The 23,413-nt window shown below is 37.8% G+C and overlaps 1 protein-coding gene across 1 annotated transcript in view; it reads right to left on the bottom strand.

Moving 5' to 3' along the window:
- Positions 1 to 23,413, bottom strand: part of SPATA16 (spermatogenesis associated 16) — a 218,101-nt gene that overhangs the window by 59,925 nt on the left and 134,763 nt on the right. Inside the window, 1 exon segment of the mRNA XM_019660518.1 lies at positions 1,330 to 1,477. Coding sequence (XP_019516063.1) covers positions 1,330 to 1,477 — 148 coding nt within the window.

Genomic DNA, 23,413 nt, shown 5'->3' with positions numbered 1-23,413 from the left:
AGGGCCGTAGATGGGGGGGGGGTTGTTACTTTGTGAGGGTGAAAAGGATAACTATTGCATTGTTCTGTACACCTGGAACTAACAATAAAATGAAAAATAAATAAATAAAATAAATTATTTATAACAATTAGCAACTATGCGAGTCCTGAATCATTTTTATCTATTTCCTTGCAAAATGTTCAAACTAGGTAAATAAACATCAGTGGTCATTATAGGGTGCATTGTAATTTTTTCTCTTCCCTTTCTCTGCCCTCAAATTCTCATTGTTTCTTAGGGATTCATTATTTAATCATCACTAGGTAGATTTGTTTAATATCTTTCTTCTGAAGAGCTTGAAGCATTGTAGGAAAAAAAAAGGGGCTCCATAGGACTTAAATTTAATGCTTCCATTAGATCTCTGCTCCTATCTGATGGAAACAGTGTAGCTCAACCGCAAGGATATGGATTCAAATCCAAGGCCTGTTGCCACTTATTTGCTATGCATGTTTGGAGAAGCTATTTGTTTCCTCTGATAGCTGTTTTCTTGCTTCTAAATGAGAATCATCTTACTCACTTCATAAGTTATGGGAATAACAAGAGATAATAGATGTAGAACGCTGGGCACATTAACAGTGATCACTAATGGAGTACATTATTTCTCATATAAATCAGTAACTTGGCCTCAAAGCTCTGAAAAAAGGAATGAAGGAGTCTTAAGAGGAAGATTTGATATTAGGTATGTGCGTTTGGAAATTTTACTTAACATGGGAGTCATTGTTAAGTAGCTATGAATGTAGCACAAGAAAATCACTGTGTTAATTCAGAATAACACTTGCCACATACTAGAGAGTAAAAAGTATTTTTGAATGAATGAATAGAAGCAAGTCGAAAGACAAAAAGAGGAAAAAAAGAATTATACCATTGTTGTGTCCTATATGTACACTTGGCTATCTACATCTCATCTGGATATCAGAGATCCAAGAACATAAAGAAAGAGGGAGGTTTGAGGTATGAGATAGATGGAGGAAGGAAAGTAGAAATAGCAGACACTGAAAAAAAAACACCCATCTTCAGGAAAATACTAACATAGTTTGTTGATGAAGGATATTTTTATAATCTTAGAGTTCCTAGCTTTTACCTCTCCTCTTAAAATATAGAAACATGACGATACAAGAACATTGTGCTAGACCCATAGGGCTAGACTTACTTATAACTTCCCATTTCAATTCCTTAGACTAAAACAATATACCCCTAAAACTGAAACAATAGACAAATAAAGCAGAAATGGCTCTGTATTTGTTTTGATGGAAATAAAATATAAACTGATAACTTGAAGACACTGAATCTTACCTGTGTAGATATATTCCACATATGCAGGATGAGTTTTTCTGAACACCTCTTTTACTTTTTCTACTTTATCAGCTCTGATTTTTGTTGCAAATGGTGTGTACATAACTGAGAAAGATTCCATTCTGGTGATGGCTTCTTCAATCATGGCCTGAGAGGAAGCAAGCAACCCATGTGGCATCAATAACAACATATGACTTTTTAAGAATATAAAATACTATAATTACCTTTATGGATGATTTAAAAATCTATATACTGTACTGCAAAGATAACATTTTGGTCTTGAATATTCATTAGAATGAAATTTTAATTAGTTCTGGAAATATTATTTCCTATTAAAAAAACCAATTAAATGAAGAAAGTCTGTAAACAGACACCTCTAAACTGAGCTTGCTTTAAGATAAAAATAAAAATTCTGTTTTCTAATGTATCATTTTTTATTTGATTTTAAAAATCAATTCTTAAGTCTAACATAATTATCTTACAGATATTGATGAGTATTTTATACTTTATAAAACTAATCAAAATATCTAGATCTTGATAGAAGTATTTTTCTATAGATACCATGACAAACTAGATTTTTTTCTTCTTCCAATACCTAGGAAAGCCTTTTGGAACAAGAAAAGCCTTTCTCAACTTCCATCCAGCAAAGCTTCCCTTCTTTCCAGATCACAAGAACTGTTTGAGATGGATTTGGCTATTTAAGAATTTCTTTAAATTTTCTTTGCTCACATACTATTCTTGATAAAGCCTGGCATCACCCTGAACTTCCTGTTTTAAGTAGGTCCGTTAGTATTTGAAACAGGCCAAAAAGAAAGTTATGTGAAGTTTTAAAGGAATTTATTCCTTTCCTACAACTTTTCCTTCTAATGAGGCTTGAACATTGAATTAAAAGAAGTGTCTAGAGTTATCTTATTTTTCTGAACATAGCATAAAAGCATACTATAAAAATCTACATTTATTTATGGAAATAAATTTTTTTCCTTGACAACTAAGAATGCCAACAACCGATAAGGAAAAATAATAGATCTGAACTTTCCACCAACAAAAACATGTAACAAACAGCAATTTATATTATTATGGCATAGTATTTTGTACACAAGTTTCAGATTAATATTAAAAATAATGAGTTGATTTTAAACTGAGAAGCCTAATTTAACTTGTTCATTGCCTACTCCATGCATCTGTGACTTCAAATGGCCTCTAAGATTATCTATATTGTGTGTAAAAGAGCAGCTTTGTAAGAATTTTGGGATGCAAAGGATCCTCCTTTCTCTGAGTCTTGAATTAGAAAGTTATGCAAATTTTCCAATTTACATTTTAAATTCCTTGTGGGGTAAATGTCTGAAAGGCTGAGTGAAAGAACTGACATTGCCCATAACACCCGTCCTTTCCAAGTTTGAGGAACTGGAAGGGAAACAAAGAATAGGATTGTGGTGCCAAACCCAGAGCCAGCACTCAGACGGAGGTAGCGATGGATTTTGGGTGTGCAGCAGGGTTTTGATACTGAAGCCTGGATGCCAACTCTGGAAGCCTAACAAGAGTAATACAGGCAGCAGGTTTGGAATTCAGAGATGTGGATTAAGAACTCAAACAAGGTGTTTAGGCACCAGATTCTGGTCCTGCAGCAAAAATAAAGATCATTTATTTTGAGTACGAGAATAATTTCTCGAGCTTGGTGCTTACATATGTTCACTGTTGGAACCAATCCTGGGATGGCCTGTCCAGACCAAGAAAGTAAGTAGTTGTACATAGATGCGTGTGGAGTGATGTGCTGAAGAGGGAAGCTGTTTTGGCCCTCAGTTCTAGGGTCACGCTCTGACTTGCCTGCCTTTTGTGAACTGTTCACTGCCATATTAGTTTCCTAGGGCTGCCATAACAAAGTATCATACACCGGGTGGCTTAAATAACAGAAATTTATATTCTCATAGTTCCAGAGATTAGAAGTCCGAGATCAGGGTGTTTGCAGGATTGACTCTTAGGTCTTTCTCCTTTGTAAACTGGCTGTGTAGCTCCTCCCTGTGTCTTCACATAGTATTTCCTCTTTGTGTGTCTGTACTCTAATCTCCTCTTCTTACAAGTACATCAGTCATATTAAGGTCCACTTAATATGGTCCACTCAAAGGTCCTGATTTTAAGGTCCACTCAAAGACCTGATTTTAATTCACTTAGCTCTTTTTTTTAAGAAAAGAATTTATTGGGGATTTAGGGGAGGAGAACAGCGTTGGGGAATCAGGGAAGGGGAACAGACAAGCTGCTATCCTTTTGTTCTTCAGTCTAGTTGTGGAGGATGTTGCTTCACTGGCCCATGTTGGTATTATCATTGCGCTCTTCCTGGGTGAGGCAGATCAGTCGCCGGCCTCTGGACCGCCACTCATGGCAGCTCTTGGCAGCTCACACCAGCTGCTGGCCGCTCACGCTGGCTGCCAGCCACACACGGTAGCTTTTGGCAGCCCACTGCAGCAGAGGCTGCAGCCTACGTCGTCACCAGGGACTAAAGCAGCCCAGCTCCATGTCGAGCTGTTGTTCACCATCTTAGCTGTAGAGGGCACAGTGTCACTGGCTGTAATGTGGGATCCAAACCGGGGGCCCTGCTGCTCAGAGCTGGTGTCCCAAGCCAGCTCTTAACCAACACACCACTCGGCCGGCCCCTCATTTAGCTCTTTAAAGACCCTATTTGTAAATATAATCACAATCTCAGCACAGGGTTAAGACTTTAGCATATGAATTTTGGGGGGACATAATTTAGCCCATAAGAGTTCCTAACACCCAAATAGCTTTTCTGATAGTCTCTCTGGGTATCTTGGTGAATGTTATTTTGTTTTCAATTTTGGATCAAAAAATTTAATGAAGGTATAACATTTAATTCTCTAGTTGGCTCCCAGAAGGACATTAACAGTATCCCAGTAAGGCCAGGATAGAAGGGAACACTCTCTCCATCCATTTCTTTTCCAACTGCTGGCAGATCAAGTGACTTCTGCAGGGTAACTTTGCTAAGCCATCTCACAGCATGGCCAGTAAGACTCATGCCCAAGAGCCTACACCAGCTTTTCTGCAAGTGGCAGAAGTGTGGTTTTGTTTGGCAGCTTGATCTGCTCATTTAAGGCACTGTACTATTGGAGCATGCCACCCTCTCTCCTTACTCAGGGCCAACAGAAATGGGGTTCTTTTGTGGCTTCTGCCCTCCATTGTGATGATGGGTAAAGAAGTGGGTGAGTGAGCAGAGTGTGTACATAAGAATAAGAACTAAATTCTCCATGGAGATACTCTCTCAAAGGAAATTATTATAGCCCCAAGAAAAAATACAAAGGGTGCCAAAAGAATATTTTAAGAAAGAAAAAAACTGTATTAAAATGTAATACTCAATATATACCAATAACAAAAGATGAATACAAGTGATGTTTGACTTCTGCAATTACAAGAGGTGCTCAAAGTGGTTACCACCAGCATCCAGACACTTCTGATTACAGCGAACTACTGCTTGAGCAACGTTGACCAGAGTGTACACTTACATACTTTTGTTTTTTGCACCTCCAGCATTGCAAAATAGAGTAGAAATGAGAATACACATTACCCTTTTACCAGATCCTGACACATCCTAATGTGCTTTAATGTGTTAACATTTTTTGTTCTTCTGGAGATAAACAATCCTGATTTGGAATCTGTCTCACATTGCTCTTGTAAGGACATGGGTATGTATTGGGTTATCGGAAAAGTCATGATGCCTTTTTGCAATGAAAAACATAGAAAAATACGTCATGACTTTTCCGACAATCCAATACATACACACACACACACACACACACACACACACACACACACACACACATACACTTCTGATACATTATTGAATAACTCCTTAGGGAAAGAGCCTAGAAAAAAAACTTAGCTTTATTAAAATTGTGGGAACTTTGGACTATTTTGGGTGAGAGACCAAAATATCAGGTTTTTATTTTGTGATGTTATTATTGGTAATTTAGAGCTGGGCTTGTCTCTCATGAAGAGTCTATTAATTGCAAATTAAAAAATTATAGAGGTTTTTATAAACTAGAATATTATAATAACCATAGATATTAAGATATATATTTTAATTTACTTTTTTTTTTAAAGATTTTATTGGGGAATTGAGGGGAGGGTAACAGACAGGTAGACAAATTGCTGTTTTGTTCTTCAGTCTAGTTGTGGAGGACGTCGCTTCACTGGCCCATGTTGGTATGATCATTGTGCTCTTCCCAGGTGAGGCAATTGGTCACCGGTTGTTGGTCGGCCACTCACAGCGGCTCCCGGTAGCTCACACCAGCTACCAGCCACTCACGTAGCTCACAGCAGCCCATGGCAGCTCACTGCAGCCCTGCTGCAGCCTATGCCATCGCTGGTGACTCACAGCAGCCCAGCTCCAGGTCGAGCTGTTGTTCATCATCTTAGCTGTAGAAGGCAAGCGTCATTGGCCCTCAATGTGGGATCTGAACCATAGCCCTGCTGCTCAGAGCTGGTGCTCCCAAGCAAGCTCTTAACCAGCTGAGCCACTCGGCCGGCCCATTAATTTACTTTTTAACATCAAAGATTTCCCTTGATTTTGAAAATAGAAAGAGAGACCAGATGAGGAATTGTAGCTTGTAAAAAAGCAAGTTGTACTACAAAATGAAGACAGATTTCAAATGATAGCTTTGAATTTGACAAAAATTTTCTGCAATTGAGTCATTCTTTCCCAGTGTATGAATTTCTCTGGTGTCAATAAATGTTGCACATGTGCAGAGAATGGGGAAAAGAATAAGTCCATGTGTCCTGTTATTAAGTGTACATTGCTGTTAATTACGCTTCCTCTGTGGCTACACAAAAAGAAGCTTTGACATAGAGAATATAGTCAATGATGTTGCAACAACTATGTGGGTACTAGACTAATTGGGAGGATCAGTGCATAAATTATATAAATGTCTATCCACTATGCTGTACACCTGAAGTTAATATAAAATGATATTGAATGTCAACTCTAATTGAAAAAAGTATAAATAACTTGTAAAAAGAAGTTTTAAAATGAATAACTAATAGCTATTGTTATCCTTACATTTATCAAGTTTTTAAAAAGATTCTTATTAAAATATAGCTAGCACGCAATGTTATATTAGTTTCAGGTGTACACCATAGTTATTTGACATTTGTATACCTAAAGAAGTGATCATGATAAATCCAGAGCCACCTGACACTGTACCACGCTATTACAATATTATTGATGATATTCCTCATGCTGTACATTACATCCCCATGACTTATTTGTTTTATACCTGGAAATTTGAACCTCTTATTCCCCTTCACCTTCCCCCCCTTTTTAATTTTTCAATTACAGTTGACACTCAACATTATTTTATATTAATTTCAGGTGTACAACATAGTGGTTAGACATTTATATAATTTAAGAAGTGTTTCCTGTGATTAGTACCCACCTGGCACTATAGATAGCTATTATCATATAATTGACTATATTTCCTATGCTTTACTTTACATCCCCATGACTAAGTGGTAACTACCAATTTTTACTTATGAATCGTTTCCTCTTTTTCACCCTGCCGGCAACTTCCTCCCATCTATCACCCCAGGAAATCTAGTACCTATCTGACACCATACATAGTTATTACAATATTATTGACTATATTCCTCATGCTATACCCTAAATCTCCATGACTGCTTTTTAAAAACAAATTTGTACTTCTTAATCCCTTCTCCTTTTTCAGCCATTCCCAAACCTCCTCCCGTCTGGCGACCATCAAAATGTTCTCTGTAACTAAGAGCTTGCTTCTGTTTTGCTTGTTTGTTTATTTTGTTCTTTAGATTCCACATATAAGTGAAATCACATTGCATGTGTCTTTCACTGTCAACATACTTCACTCAGCACATTACTCTCCAGGTCCATTCATGCCACCACAGATGGCAAGAACCCATTTCCATCCATGGCCAAGCAATATTCCATTGTATATATGTACCACCTCTTCTTTATGCATTCATTCATCCACAGACACCCAGGCTGCCTCCACATCTTGGCCATTGTAAACAATGCTGCAATGAACATATGAATGCATTTGTCCCCTTGAAGTAGCATTTGGGTTTCTTCAGATAAATACCCAGAAGTAGTATTACTGGGTCTTTCTTTATCTCTTGTTATAGCCTTTGTTTTAAAGTCTATTTTGTCTGGTATAAAATTTTTATTTTCATAAAATATTTCCATTTTCATAAAATATCTTTTTCCCATCCCTTTACTTTCATTCTCTGTGTGTCTTTTGATCTGAGGTGAGTCTCCTATAGGCAACATATGTAAGAGTCATGTTTTCTTGTCTATTCATCCACCCTATCTTTTGTTTGGAGCATTTAATCCATTTACATTGAAAATAATTGCTGATAGATATGTAGTTAGTGCCATTTTGTTATTCATATTTTTAATTTCTTTTTAATCTTAAAGAAGTCCCTCTAAGATTCTTTGTAATATTTGTTTGGTGGTTATGAATTCTTTTAGCTTTTTGTTGTCTGGGAAGCTCTTTATCTATCCTTCAGTTCTATATAATAGCTTTGCTAGGTAGAGTAGTCTTGGTTGTAGGTTCTTTCTTTTCATCACTTTGAGTATTTTGTGTCTATCCCTTCTAGCCTACAAAGTTTCTGTTGACAAATCAGCTGATAGTCTTATGGGAGTTCCCTTGCAGGTAACTAACTCCTTTTTTCTTATTGCTTTTTAAGATTCTTTTTTTCACTTTTACCTTTGGCATTTTAACTATGATGTGTCTTGGTGTGGACCTGTTTGGATTCATCTTGTTTGGGATTCTCTGCACTTCCTGGGCTTGTATAATATTACTTTGCCAGGTTAAGAAAAATTTCCATAATTTTTTCTTCAAATAGGTTTTCAATTCTTCCTCTCTTCTCCTTTTGGTACTCCTATGATGTAAATATTGGTATGGTTGATGTTGTCCCAGAGGCCTGTTGAACTAGCCTCATTTTTTGGGGGTTATTTTTTCTTTTTGCTGTGCTGTTTCAGTGTTTTCTGCTACATTAGCTTCTGAATTACTGATTCAATCCTCTGCTTCATCTAATCTACTATTGATTCCTTCTAATGTATTCTTCATTTCAATTATAGATTTCTTTATTTTTGACTGGCTCTTTTTTTGTTTGTTTTCTATCTCTATGTTTATGTTTTCTATTTCTTTGTTGAAGTTCTCCCTGAGAACTGTCACAAAATTGAAGTTCTCCCTGAGAGCATTCTTATAATCAGTGTTTTGAGCTCTGCATCTGGTAGATTGCTTAGTTCTTTTTTTTTTGGAGCTTTGTTCTGTTCTTTTATTTGGGCCATTTTCCTTTGTGTCCCCATTTTGGGTGCCTTCCTGTGCTTGTTTCTATGCATTAGGTAGGGCTGCTATGTCTCCAAGTATTGGTAGGGTGTCCTTAAGTAGTAACTGTTCTATGGGGCTCAGTGTTGCAGTCTTCCCAGTCACCTGAGCTGGGTACATAGGTGTGTCCCTTGTGTGGGTTGTTTGTGCCCTCCTGTTGTAGTTGAGTCTTGGTTGCTGTTTGCATGTCAATGGGAGGGATTGATCTTTGAGTTTATTGGTTACGGGACTGGCTGTGATTACAGTGGAGGAGCTGTTGTGCAGGGTCTGACCCTCTGGAACAGGATTCACTTTAGGAGGGCTCTGCCCAGTCTGCCCTTTGGGTGTACCATCCCTGGAAGTGCCTGGATGAGGCTTTGGCTGGTTGTGCCAGCCCTGGGTCCTCCTGGGAGGGGTCTCACCCCATGCCAAGTTAAGCTGCAGACTGTGTCCTGCACAGGGCCACCTGGCATGAGCCACAAAGTAATCCACAGATGGCCACCACCTGTGCTGGGTTTGGAGGTGCCTCGAGAGGCCAAGTTGCAAACTGGGGCCAGCTGTTGCTAATGCCGGGCCCAGGGCTGCTCAGCCAGAGGTACAGGGCATGCCAAAGCCAGCTGCTACTTGTTTGGGTTTTGTGAACCTCTGAGAGATTTTAGGAGAGTCTACAGTGTGAGCTAAGAGAAGCTATTTATACAGAAAAGCCACTGGAAGTGGCTTGGATGTGCCTGAAAGTTGGGTGCGACAGAGTCTCAGGGAATCACCAGGGTGGGACAGATGAAAGGTGATAGCCAGTTTGATGGAGACTCAGATATGGTGGCCAACTGCAACTGCATGCAGCGAGCGGGGAGGGCTCAACAAAGAAACAGTGGCTTCTGCCATTTCCTCTGTCCAGGAGAAAGCTGCCCCTCCAGCTCCAGCCCCGAAGTCAGGCAATTCAGTCCCTCTCCTTATATCCCTGATGTTTTTTGAACTGCTGCCACAGCATTGGAGACCAGAGCAAGTGAGTCCATCTGCAATGCAAGTAAGTCTGTGCATGGACCATTTAAGAGGAACGCCTGGGACTAAAGACACTCTCTGTCTCACTCAGCCACAATCTCCGCTAGTTTTAACAACCGGGAGTTATGGGGACTTCTCTCCCCGGCTCGGAACCCTGGACTGGGGAGCCTCTCATGGGGCTGGGACCCCTCACTTCTCCAGGGAGAACCTCTGTGACCGAGACATCCCCCTCAATTTTTAATGGTCACATGCAGTGTGGGACCAACCCATTCCACATCTCCTCCCCTCCTACCAGTCTTGAAGTAGCTTATTCTATATGTTTTTAGAGGTATGGATTTGGTCCAGCTAGACTTCAGGCAGTTCTCAATGATGGTTGGTTTGCAGTTTAGTTGTAATTTTGATATGGTCATGAGAAGAGGTATGCACAGCATTTACCTATTCTGCTATCTTGACTGGATCCACATGTATCAAGTTTTAAAGCTTATAATAACATATACCAAGAGTGTATGGGGGCAGCTTTTTTGCTGTATAAACAGTAACTTATAATAATTTCTCCTTGTACTTTAGCTCAGCAAAAAGGCACTCGTTACCTAAGATATCAACTTGCTCAGGATAATTGTATAATGAGAGATGATGGGAGAGAGATAATCAAGAGTAAAGGAAAAGCAATCAAAGCAGAGGGAAAGATGACTAGCAAAAAAAACAAAAACAAAAACAAAATTTATCTCCCTCTCCCAAACCCTAGAGGGTTGGTTCTTCTTGGTAAAATTTTAAGAGCACTCAAAGTACCCAGAATAAATCTGGCAGAAACTATAAACCTCAAACATTTTCAGCATGATGACATTATGAAGTTTCTTTCCTATCATTCTGCTGGAGGATTTGGACAAATTGTAACCTTTTAACTATGTATCCAGTGATGGTGGCTCACTAAGTAGAAATCCTGTCACTTCTAATTAAAAATGTGATCAAATTATTATGGATTATTATCAAATTATCCCATTAATGCTCCCCAAATCAGGATTGACCATAATTGCAGTAAATTGCTTTACTTGCAAGATTAGATCTGGAAGGAACCTTGAGAATTTTCCAGCCCGATTCACTGAGTTGGAGATGACTTAAGTGACTTAGAGAGGCTTAAGTGACTTTTCTCAGGATGAACAGCTTTTTAATTTTATAGAATTCAGAATTAAGGTCTCAAATATTATATTTCACTTGGTTTTTTGAAAATTATGGTTTTACCTCCTGGGTTTAAAACAGTTGTAACAAGATATTTTAACTTCTAAAGTATTTAATTTACTTTAACTTTGCATGTTAAAGTAAATTAACTTTATGTGCGTGCCAAAGAATTTTAGAACATATATGTGTATATGTAATATGGGCACATGGTCAGACATTTTTCAGATGCCCTTGCAGTTAAGTGTGACCATGCGGCTGAGTGTGGGCCAATGGGATGTAGGCAGGAATGATACTCTTTCCAGGCCCAGCCCATAGACCCTATCTAGTATGATCCTCTATTTTCTTTCTGTATCAGCTGCCTGAAGAGGGAGGACTCACAGTACACGGAGAAAGCTGGAGCTATGCCATGGAAGGAGCATGGGTTCCCATGCTGTTGACTGGAGGAGAACCAATCAGGGACACACACATTGGATTACATTGTGAGTGAGAAATCAACTTCTATTTTTTAAGTTACTGAGATTTTGGAGTTGTTTGTTGTAGCAGCCAATCTATCCTAATACACAAACAATAATAAGGAAAAATTGGAATCTGTTTCATAATCCTTTTTTTCTATTAATCCTTAATTATTATAAAAAAGGTAATGAAAAACACATGATATTTTAAGAGATAAAATAACTTCTCACTTAGCGTGATGAATGCTTTTGAATCTTCATAAAGTCCATGTAAGAAGGTATTACTAGTGAGTAAATATTATAATTGTATTTTTTATTTTCAGAGTTAAAATTACTAGATTCAAAGGAAGCAGTGCTATAATTGAAAGATATAAATGACTGAGATGAGAACCTTTAGTCTCTAGTGGCTAATATGGCTCTTTGTTATTATATTAATAATGATATAATATTGAATGATGACTTGAATTCTCTAGAAAATAAATTTTGTGAACAATATTTTTCAAACTAATCCCTTTAAATATATATAGATTTAATTTGAACAATTTTAATTTTCTTGAAATTTGGAATTAACCTGAAGAGCAAATTTTCCTAAAGAGCAGAATATCCTACCTTGAGACTTTCTTTTGTTTGCTTATTTATTCTGTTCTTCAGAGTCCACATATAAGTGAGATCATATGGTATTTGTCTTTCTCAGCCTGACTTATTTCACTTAGCATGATATCCTCTAGGTCCACCTATTTGTTGCAATGTTAAGATTTCATTCTCTTTTATGGCAGAGTAATACTCTATAGTGTAAATGTACCACAATTTCTTTATCCAACTATCTATTGATGGGCATTTTAGTTGTTTCCATATATTGGCTATTGTAATAGTGCTGCAGTAAACCTAGAGGTGCATATATCTTTTCAAATTAGTGTTTTGGATTTATTTGGATAAATACCCAGGAGTGTTATTTATCTGGGTCATAGGTAGTTCTATTTTTAGTTTTTTGAGGAGCCTCCACTTTTTTTCCATAGTGGCTGCATCAATTTGCAATTTCACCAACAGTGCATGAGGGTTCCCTTTTCTCCATAGCCTGGCCAGCACCTGTTGTTCGCTGATTTATTGATGACAGCTGTTCTGACAAGAGTGAGGTGGTGTCTCATTGTGGATGATCAATATTTTAACTCTGAAATATTAGCTTAAATTTATAGGAGTTCTTTTATTAAACAACCTTTATTATAAGTTCTGTATTCTGTTAATATAAGGGAATATTTGGCCACTTGCCATTACATTTATCAGCTCAGTGATGTGAAAGTTATATTTTCATGCAGTTTAAATTAAGATACTTAATTTTTTTATTTGCATTCTTTGGAAATGATCAAAGGTTGTATGAACAGGCAACTTGTACCAAGGCAAGCACATTTTTATAAAGCTGTTTTGAATTCTCTCATTTGCAACACATCCTGTTTAAAATTAGTCATAATAAATATTATTGAAAATTCTAAAGTATTTAATTTACTTTAGTTTTGCAGTGTATGTAAGTGCTATAGAATTTTGGAATATATCTATGTTTATATCGGTATATAATCTCCATATATTGTGTGTTTGTGTACACTGCTGTCCACTATCCAGTCTGGTTAGCATTAGGGTTAAGGTTTTTATCATATATGATGTTTCGATTAGGTGAATAACTTCAGCATTTAATGCCTAAAATTTACCCAGTATTAATTTTTAATCATTTATATTTTGTCGCAAAATTTTATTTCCATTTCCTTTTAGTATAGAACTAAGGAGATGAAAACAATCTAAGATATTTTAAAATCACTCAACTTTATAACCAAGGAAGCTGAGGGTGGTGACTTCTGGTGACTCACCTGAGGTCACAAAATTAGAGATGGAAGCAAGACAAGAACCTGTCTCCTAAACCAGTACTTTCTTTAATGCTGAGCAACTTTCCATCCTTTTAATTAGATTTATAAATTTCTGGTAACATAAGGTCAAGTATTACTTTCCTTTTTATGTTTCCATGACTGTCTTATGCCTGTTTTGAATGATAACAAGGATTTGACTCTAATACCATCAGAGCAACAAATGAATCACATTAGACCTACACCAAATCAAGATTCTCTTCATAAAATTAGTCCTAACACAAAACAGAATATTCATCCTTCATACCTACTGGCTACAATAAGACTGTTTTGTCCATTGGCCTCTCATTAGATTTAGGATATGCTATCAATTAGCATGCCTGCCTCAAAAAGAAACATTTATAAAAATTAAATAACAATCTTTGTGATAGGGAAACTTAAATAATGTCCTTGAGTTTGTCTGGCTTATTTAAGATAAAATACACATAATTTATAAATAGAATTTAAAGTATGTTCTTGTTCTAAAGACGCTGACTAATTTTCTGCTTGCACATTGGAGAAACATCAGCTGATAGAAACTCTGAATTATAAGTGTGGGTTTCAGCAGCCTCCAGGCTCTTTAGGATGCCAAAGAGCTTTTATTCTCGATGACTTAAAATGAATCACCAAAAGGTATCACAGGAATAAATAGCTACATCACTGTAATTATTTCATAAGCATAACTGGGAATTACTAATGAGTTTTAACCTCTGTGTTCAGTGGTAAATGTCGACAGAGTTTGGGACCTTTTTTGTCATAGTGCATTTCATCTGTATTCTTCGTTTAGTTGTATGAAAGTAGGTATTTTTTCCCTAACTGTATGTTGTTTCTGATTGTATTTCTTGACTGGTGATTTTTAGACTGGGGTATTGCTCACTAGTACACACAGCTGATTAATGGCAGGGTTGGGACAAGAGCCTAGTGACCTGTTTCCCAGGCTTGCACTGTTTTTTCCACCAAGCATCTGTTTTATCTCTTGAGCTACTATGCAAGATGACTTTGAGTGGAAAAATCAAGGATGCACTTGAAAAAGCGTATGTTGGAGAAGAAGTCCAAAGAATTCAAGGATGTTTAATTTAGAGACAAGACATAGGTTGCAAGGACTAACTTTTTGTCATCAGAAAGCAACCTGCCCTGATACTCTGCCTATGTGAGCTTTGTTTAGTTCATTGATGAATCTGTAAAACTCATTTATTAATTAAATGAGTGGTCACTGTGCATTGGCTAAATGCTGCAAATAAATTATTCTATTTATTTGTTAAGACAACACTGGAAAACAGGCATTAGTATCCCATTTTACAGATGAGGAAAACTCAGTCTTTATATTATACGATACACAGTAGTTCACATGGCTTTGTGATAGAGCTGGGATTTTTTTTTTGTTTGTTTGTTTTGTTTTGTTTTTAGCTGAGCCATCCTGCTACCTGTTGGCAGCTCAGCGGCTGCTCAGCGGCTGCTCAGCGGCTGCTCAGTGGCTGCTCAGCGGCTGCTCAGCGGCTGCTCAGCTCGGGCTGGACTCGAACTGCTGTTGCTCAGAGCTCAAACTCTTGAGCGAGCTCTTAACCAACTGAGCCACTCGGCCGNCTGCTCAGCTCGGGCTGGACTCGAACTGCTGTTGCTCAGAGCTCAAACTCTTGAGCGAGCTCTTAACCAACTGAGCCACTCGGCCGGCCCCTAGAGCTGGGATTTAAGTCAGTTCTATGTCGGTCAGAGCCTGGTGTTCTGAAATATTTATGCTGTGCGGATGCATAAATGAGGTCTATAACCCTGTCCGGCACTAAGATAGGATTCCGAATATAAGAAGGGCTCCTTTATAAAGCTTCACACAGAAGTGGAATCCTAAGCAGGAAGGAAAAAGTTCTAAAGGAGCCTTTCAATGAGGGAGCTGTTCATTTTTGAAGCTTGTAGCTCTGGCCCTGGTGATGTACAGACCAAGGAGGTGGGGGGGGTGACAGTCTAACTGGAGTACAGTAAAAGGGACTACTATGTCATGTAGAAAAGTGTCTTTATAGTGCTACAGTCTAGTACTCAAAGTTTGTCTTTAGCATAGTCCTAATCTCCCCATGGTTTCTTTTTTTCCTCTCAAGTTTCAGCTTTGCTTGGCAACCAGACACCTCTTCTTTTTCTGTCTTATTTCTCTTACTTGCTCATAATTAATCCCTTCCAGTCTATGGCTCCTCCCAAAGGACTCAATATTTTGGAAGACAACAGATTGCAGTAGGGTAATATTATGGGGCAGGTGTCCTCCTATATGCGACTTCCCATCATTAAGATGTATCAGAATGGAGATAACTGCATTGGTGAGAAATGTGATGGACTTGCCAAAGTATACACATACATACTCTATGACGACAACAATGAACTATTATACAACTTCAAGTGATATTAAATGAAAGGAAGTGCTATCTTCAAGAGACCTGCCCCTATACTTCCAAGTTATCTGTTCCCAGTCTCAGGTCTTATCTCTGATTTGTGGCTTCCATCTGAATGTTAAAGCAGGCCAATCTGTACCTGATGAAGAATACATAAAATGAAGACTTGCCATGCTAATTATCATGTTTTCCACCTCTTTATATTTCGTTTGAAATAGTCCTCTCAGGGTTTTCTTGAGGTTATTATCCCTCAGAGGTTGTTGATTCCTGGGTAAGACTGTACTATATGAAATAGCACCTATGCTTTCTTGGATAAAAACAGATTAGTTTTAACAGTTACCTTATGATCCTGAGAAAAAGTAAATCATGCCACATGTTAAAGGTTGACATTTAAATGCCAAGTTCTCATTGTTTGGAAGAGAGGAGGTTATGACAAAGAAAATGATTCAACCAGGAGCTACATACAGTACAGATAGAGTAAGCAGTCTTCAATAATTAGTGAGAAAAATACAATCCTATGCATTTAAGAAAAGAGGAGAATTTATTTTTGATTGGTGTACAACACCATCAAAAGAATGGCTGAATATAAATAAAAACATTAAAAGCTTTGAGCATTACAAACTATCTTACACCTGGGTGAACACAGCTTAAAAAATGTCATGATTTCATGGAATAGTTATTCCATATCTCCAATTGCTAAAAAGAAGTGACCCCAATTTCTCTGTAAGCTTGTAAACCAATAACCCATAAAAATCAATGGGAAATATAAAAGATAACCATAAAAACATCTAAATTTGGTTTCAACAACTTTTGATTTTGACACGCAAACAAAAACAGAGAAGGAATCAACATGTTTGCAAATTTAAACTGGAAAGCAAAGCCTCTATGTAAACAAAATAACCCCATGACAACCTAGCAGAACAGCCACAGGACTCCTGGGAATCAAATAGCTATACCTAAATTTGTTCAGGTAAAATAGGGCCCGAATTGCCTTAAATCTCTGAAACCTGTATCATTCTCAAATGAGAGAAAATGAAAAGAAATTTAGAGGTTACTTTTATTCTCCCTTAACCACGGTCAGAAACCCAAAATGTTTTTCAGGAGGGGGCTGGGAGGAAAAGCTGACTGTTTAAATGTTGTAGGTTTCCTCCATCATTTGCTGATATTACCACAAAACAAAAACAGCACCATTTAAAAAAATAAGTAAATTTTTCTCAGGAGTAGGTGAGGATTCATTTTCTTGCTTGATACTATGCCACCATTTTCTAAGTAACTTGAATTATCAACTTGCTGATAGTGGGCTGATGTACAAGTGCAGTATGCTGCCCCCTGCAGGGCACAGTCTGAGATCCTGTCCCCAAATTCTTACATGATCTGGATGCCTGCCATTGTTTTAGCAGGAGACAAAGCTGTTTTATTTCTCAGCGACAATTGGGGCTTCAAAGGCAGACAATCTCTGAAAAGATGGCACTCTGACTAGAATTCACATGGCAGTGAAGTAATTGAATGTTGGACTCATTTTTGAAAGAAGGGTTTGGCTCTTGGTGCGTACATATGAGGTTGAAGAGGAGGGTTGGTGTGGGGAGAAGGAAGGGATGGGTCAGTTAAAAAGCAACCTCACCTACTTGACAGTCTAGCAAAATCAATGTCACCAAATATATATATATATATATATATATATATATATGTATATATATATATATGTATGTATATATTAGTATTGAAATGTACCTGTGAGTTTAATATGTGTATGGTTCATGTGCCTTCCTCCCTAGTTCCCTCCCTCTCTTCCTTCCTCCTTTTCTTCCTTTCTTTCTGACTTCCTAAGGATGCCTGGGACACTCACAGAACATCAATAGAAGAACTACACAAAACTATACAAACAGAAAATAATGTCACGGTCACTATCTTCTTCATGGGAACATTCAACCTTGGACCAAATGCATATCTCAATTACATCTTTCATTTAAATGTGAACCTCCCCTACTGGCATACTACCCCAAATAGCATCAAAGCAAAATGAAAACACAGACAGCATTTAACAACGCTGTAACCATGGAAACATATCATTAAAGAATATAGAAACAGAATGAATAATTAGATGAGAAATTCATTTCTACATTTATCTTTTCCCAACACCTAAGAAAGGATGTTCTCTTTTACCTATCATCTTAATTTGAACACTTTCTCTATAGCTTTTAACTGAAAAAATATGAGAGTTCATAAAGTGAGAATTTTAATATTGCCTATTGTAATGAACAAATCTCTTTGTAGACAAGTGACTAAAAATCTTGCAATGCCCATTGTTGTCTAGATGTAACACTGAATGCAGGAAAGAATCCAGAACCAGCCATGGAATTTGCTTTGGGGATGTTAGGTGGGCAGGAAAACCTAACTTACATCATGGTGAGAAGGGGAGAGCCGTTGTTATCCTTTAAAAAGAGGAAGTGCAGGTTGCCTCACTTACTGGAGGTATCTACATAATCAGAAGACTGGAGATAATCTGGGGTTTATGCATTATAGCAGTTGCATTGTCAGGTAGGCAGTATCACCTGTGCAGGTCATCAGACACTACTTTTGCACCTAGGGAAGCTCTAAATAAACTCTGTGATATATATGCTAAGTTGATCATTAACTAAAAAAAAAAAATTGTAAATGGCCTTAGAGAGCATCTAGCCCAGGATTATGCATCAGAATCATCTAGTTGGAGGGCAGTAGGCAAATGCAGTGCTCAGTCACCCAATTCTGGGAATCTAATATTATAAACGCTTTCGCAAGTGACTCTGATGTAGTGGTCATTAGACCAGTGTTTCAGAACCACTGACCTAGGCTAACTTCTTCATCATACTGCAGCAGAAACTAAAGTCTAAAGGTAGATTGAGTTGATGGTCTCGATTTCCCCCTCCCTATAGCAATACCACACCTTTGTCACGGCTTTGTAGTGAGCAGATGAATTTTATCCCTTGCCCTCTGGCTTGGTCACATGGCCTGTTTTGGCTAATGGAACATTAGCACGCATGGTATGTGCAAAGGCTTGAAATGTGCTTATATGGTTTTGCATTCACTCTTAGAATCCTGCATTTGCCACAAGAAGAGCAGACATCAGGTAGCCATTGGTCAAAGGATGATGAGAGACATGTGGATCACACTTGGGCCTATTGGCAGCCTGGTCAAGCCCAGCCAAGACTGGCCTAGATCAGTAAAATCCAAGCCAACCTGCTTATTATTATAAGGCACTGAGTTTTCGAGTGATTTGCGACACAGCAGTATTTGTTATGTGTTATTGTAGCAGTAGCTGACTAATACAGAAAGGAAGTGACTTATTTAACATTGAATTCTAGCACTGGAATTAGAAGTTACATCTTGTGAATCTCAGGCCCGATCTCTTTCTATTGCTCCTGTTGCCTGCTCCCTTTTGCTTCCTTTTCTTCACAGAGTCAAGCACAGATATCCATCGCCTTCATAAGGTCCTTCTGCTCAACTTACACTCCCTATGTTCCAAAACATTCCGTCACCTTTCCTCATTAGAGCTTGTGTTCTGTCACCTTTTGTCATCAGAGTTTACTTTTCCTTTCATCTTGTTCTTTCAGGATTATGTTTTCATGTGTCCAAAGAGACTAAGAAGTCTCAAATAAACTAATTCCCACAGTTGTGTTCAGGGGTCACCCATTAATCAATTAAAAACTTCCAGATAATTTTTTTTTTTTGCATATGACCTAGTGATGATGCATGGCAATTGACGGGGAATATATTTTTAGGTGAATGGGCTTGGTGCTTCTCAAATAACGCCCAATCTAAGTACTATCAGGCCTGGGTTGCTTTCAGACGCTCCATGTCCAAATATTTTATAAACTCTCTGCCTGACAGGGACAAATAAATAAATAAGTGGACTATAAATATAAGCCATTAAGAGAAATGCTCATGTGATATTTCTAGTTTGTTCCATTCTGTGGAAAATTTTTTCACATGGAAGCAAATTTTTGGAGAGAACACATTTTTCTTCTCCAGAATATGTAGGTGTTTTGTTAAAGATAATGAACATTTTTTTCCGTTTCCTTGACCTTCCGTTGCCTGTAATTCATGTTGAAGATTTTATTTTTATTCTGAGGTTGACATCATAAAATTTAACCATGTAAACGACTAATATTAGAATTATTTTTCAATACCAAGCAGGAAAACAAAGAACTGGAGTGAAAAAGCTAGCCTTCATTATTAGTATGAGAGATCAACTATGTTCTGTGAGTACAGAGAAATCCATTAGCTTGCTGCTGCCCTGATTGCCACATTTGAAAGAAGAAGCTAATAGCTAAGACCTTAGGATTTGTGTGGAGACTCAAGGAGCACAGAAACCAATGAGACAAAAGATTCTTGGTAATCTGTACCTTCTAATATTCTGATGCATCCCAAACTCAACTAAAGCACAAGAATTGTCCACAATTGTTAACTTAACACACACACACACACACACACACACACACACACACACAACTGCTGTTGAATTCATGTAAGCCCTGAACTTTTAAATCACAAACAAACCAACTATTCCAAAATATTCTCAACACTATTGGCTTGAGCTTCATGTCAAACCAATATTTAATGTGGTTGATTGATGAATTTAACAAATACAAATTAAGCTGCTTTTTGCAATTCACTTTGATGGTACTTAGAAGAAAAACAGATTAAGAATTGGTTTCTAATTTAAGGACCATTTGTTTTTCTTGGTAAATAATTTATGTTAGACTATATACTCCTTGCAGACAGGGTGATGTCTATTTCATTCACTGCTATATTTCTAACACATAGCACAGTGCCTAACACATGGTTACTAATAAGTGCTCAATAAATATTTGCTGAATGAGTATGAATGACAAATACAATTTGAGAGGAAAGAAGAACAGTGTCCACTAATTTAAGAGGCATCTGGAGACACAGGATTGGAAAGGCTTCAAACTAGAATGACTGCATTGCAGTTTAAGGAGGCACTGCAGAACACCAGTATTCTGGGTGCTGTTTTTTGCCTTGAGTGCTGGAAGCAATAAATGTCTCCCACTAGGACCAATACCAAAGAGAAAAAGGGCAGTTGCAAAGAGAAGGAGTAGCTCAAGTGTCTTAACCTGTGGTCGGTGAATGCCTGAAAGCCAAGGAAGGGCTTTAGGGGCCGAGAGACTGTGCATCATCTTCCTTTAGCCGTGGCTGGGAAAATCTTGTTTCTCAGTGCAGCCAGCTCCTGATTTTGTCCTTTGAGAGTAATTACACCAAAGAAATATTCCTTTTTGGTGAGCCCTCTTTGGAAACCATTAATTCCATTGATATCTTTAAAATGGTGAACATTTCAATGCCAAGTACAACTTGAATTGAATGGAAAGTCTTGGTATTTTCTGCACAGATGGACGACCTGTGAAGCTGGCACTGCCTCAGCCTTTGCTACTTCACTAAGGAAAGACGTTCCACATGTCAGGCTTTCTACATGGGCCTGTATTGGTGTCAACAGCTCTTCAAACAATCCCAAAAGAGGTCTTTCTACTGCTGCGAAAGTCTTCACCTTCCTCAGAGCCAAGAGCTTGAATCAGTGCCTCTTCAGTAGGTCTTTGTCAAGATACAACAGCACACACCATGAGGCTCTTTCTTATGAAAGGAGTTTCTTGGCATTTCAGGAAAGAAATTTAGAGGTGATTTGGTTTGGTTAATTCTTTAAAAAATTTTAAGAGAAAAGAAAACCCCTTCTTAGAACACATTGATAGTGAGAAGTTCATTCCTGAACTAGCTTTATATGGATGATATCTTAGTAGATAAATAAAGCAAATATTTTGATTGAAATGCTGAATTTACTATTAGAGATACTGCTGAAAAGCTATGAGCCTTTTTTTTGGTCAAGCTGCTACTCTAAATGAGGCAGCTGGAGTCAAATAGCAATAGGAATTTCCTAATACTATAGGTAAGACTGACAAAGTCTTGAGAGTTTCTAGGTACAAAAATCTATAGACATTCAGCAAATGGCTTACCTCTTATACAGGTCACTTTTTGTTCAGGTGGCTTTAACACTGAAACAAATTGCTGACATAAATAGACTTGATGATATGGACTTAAAAAAACCAATCTCATTGACATGAGGACAAAGGAAATTATGTAATATGAATTGGGGTATTTTTTGATGCATGCCTACCTATAGAGGTATTGTGAGCTACAGGAGATCTGACTCCATTTGCTGTTCAAGACTGTGAATCAGGGTTTACCTCTTATTGCCATCAAATTGAAAAATTGACATTGATGAGATGTCAAATATAATATTTCAATTTCTTATACCAGGAAAATTGTACAACCTTCTCACAAAAGTGAGAAAGCCATAATTCTCTGTAAATGCTGCTTTGATATTCTATGTGTAGGAGACCAATTGCCAATGCAATGAGATACTAGTAAATAGTAAGCACAGTTTTTTCTATGTATATATTTATGAGTATTGTTTCTAGGTGGATGCTTGTAAATTGAATCAGATTCTCAGAGAGGTTTGTGACTAAAAAAAAAATGTTAAAAAGAACAGTTAAGGTGGGGGATGAACTTATCAGGCAGCTTTCCCGTTTAGTGGGGTTTCTCTGCACTTGTTTCATGGGAGTTCTGCAACAAAATTAGTGGTTACCGCCTTTTCTCACTGCACTATTGAGTGGTGCATACCAGAGTCGGCTCTGTCATTCACATTGCAGGAGCCAAAGCCACATACAAGACAACCCAAATGGCTGAGAGCATGGCTGAAAGTGAAGGTGGGAAAACAGGAAATGGAAACAGGAAAGGAAGAAGAGGAAATCTTGTGTGTTTGTTTCCCGATTCCAGTTCAATCTAGTCCTGGATCTAAGGGGCAAGGGGCTGGGGAGGTGGGCTACAGTTTACTATAGAATTCTCCTTGGAATTATATTATTACTTTAGGAGCAATACATAAATGTGTAAGAGTCGAGGTTTCCAAATAGCTAATTCTCAGCCTGACTAGGACTTTCCACTTTGCTAATTCAGTAATGTGACGAAATCTTGAGGTGCTTGAAGAGGAAGGTGGCTGATAACAGAACATGGGTTATCAGGTTGCAGAGGCATGCTTGCAAGTCCAGTTTGGTGACAAGTTATTTCCAAACCTCTCTATGAGGTGACACTATTATAGAATAGCATGTGCAAACACTTTTATTCAAAGTGATATATTCCAGTTTCAGCTGTTGTATAGTGTAGAGTTTATGCCCTTTTTATTCCTGCTAGGTTGATGATATGAAAAATATTCTGAATGCCATTGAAAGATGTTCTTGAGCTCACCAAAGCAAAGGTCTGTTCTTTTGCATATAAGAATTTGTAAGTCAGTGATCTATGAGAATGGATGTAGACTGGTTCTCAAATTATTACATTCTGAAATTTTCCATTTCCTGTTTAAAACCTCTAAAAAGAATAATTGACCATAGTGGTAGGGATTTTATGCAGTTGAAAGGAAGATATATAGTAATTTCTCCACTTACAAAGGTAGTGAAAACAGCCTCTGCCTTTTAACCTTAATAGATTTCTACAAATGTAATGCAAATGTAATTTCTAATTTGTGATTTTGGGGGCAAAAATTCAACAGTGTAGTTGCCATGGTGATTTGGATAGTGAGGCATCTCTGTCTTTAAAGTTGGCATGGACGGGACACTCTCTGGCAATGTCCAAGCCTCCTTTTAGATTTAGGTTAGAATAAGGTTTCAGGAGGGAAGAAGTGTGACAATTAAATTCACAAATGCATCCTAGAAAAAGTGCTACATACCTTGTTGCCGAATATCACCATGGTCACCTTCTAAGTACTCTCCTTAGAAGGAGAAGCTATGCATTGATGCCAGTGCCTAGTCCAC

Source organism: Hipposideros armiger, unplaced genomic scaffold, assembly GCF_001890085.2.
Source record: "Hipposideros armiger isolate ML-2016 unplaced genomic scaffold, ASM189008v1 scaffold_320, whole genome shotgun sequence".
NCBI lineage: Eukaryota > Metazoa > Chordata > Mammalia > Chiroptera > Hipposideridae > Hipposideros > Hipposideros armiger.
The sequence above is the reverse complement of the archived record's forward strand: the minus strand, read 5'-3'. Positions and strand labels throughout refer to the sequence as shown.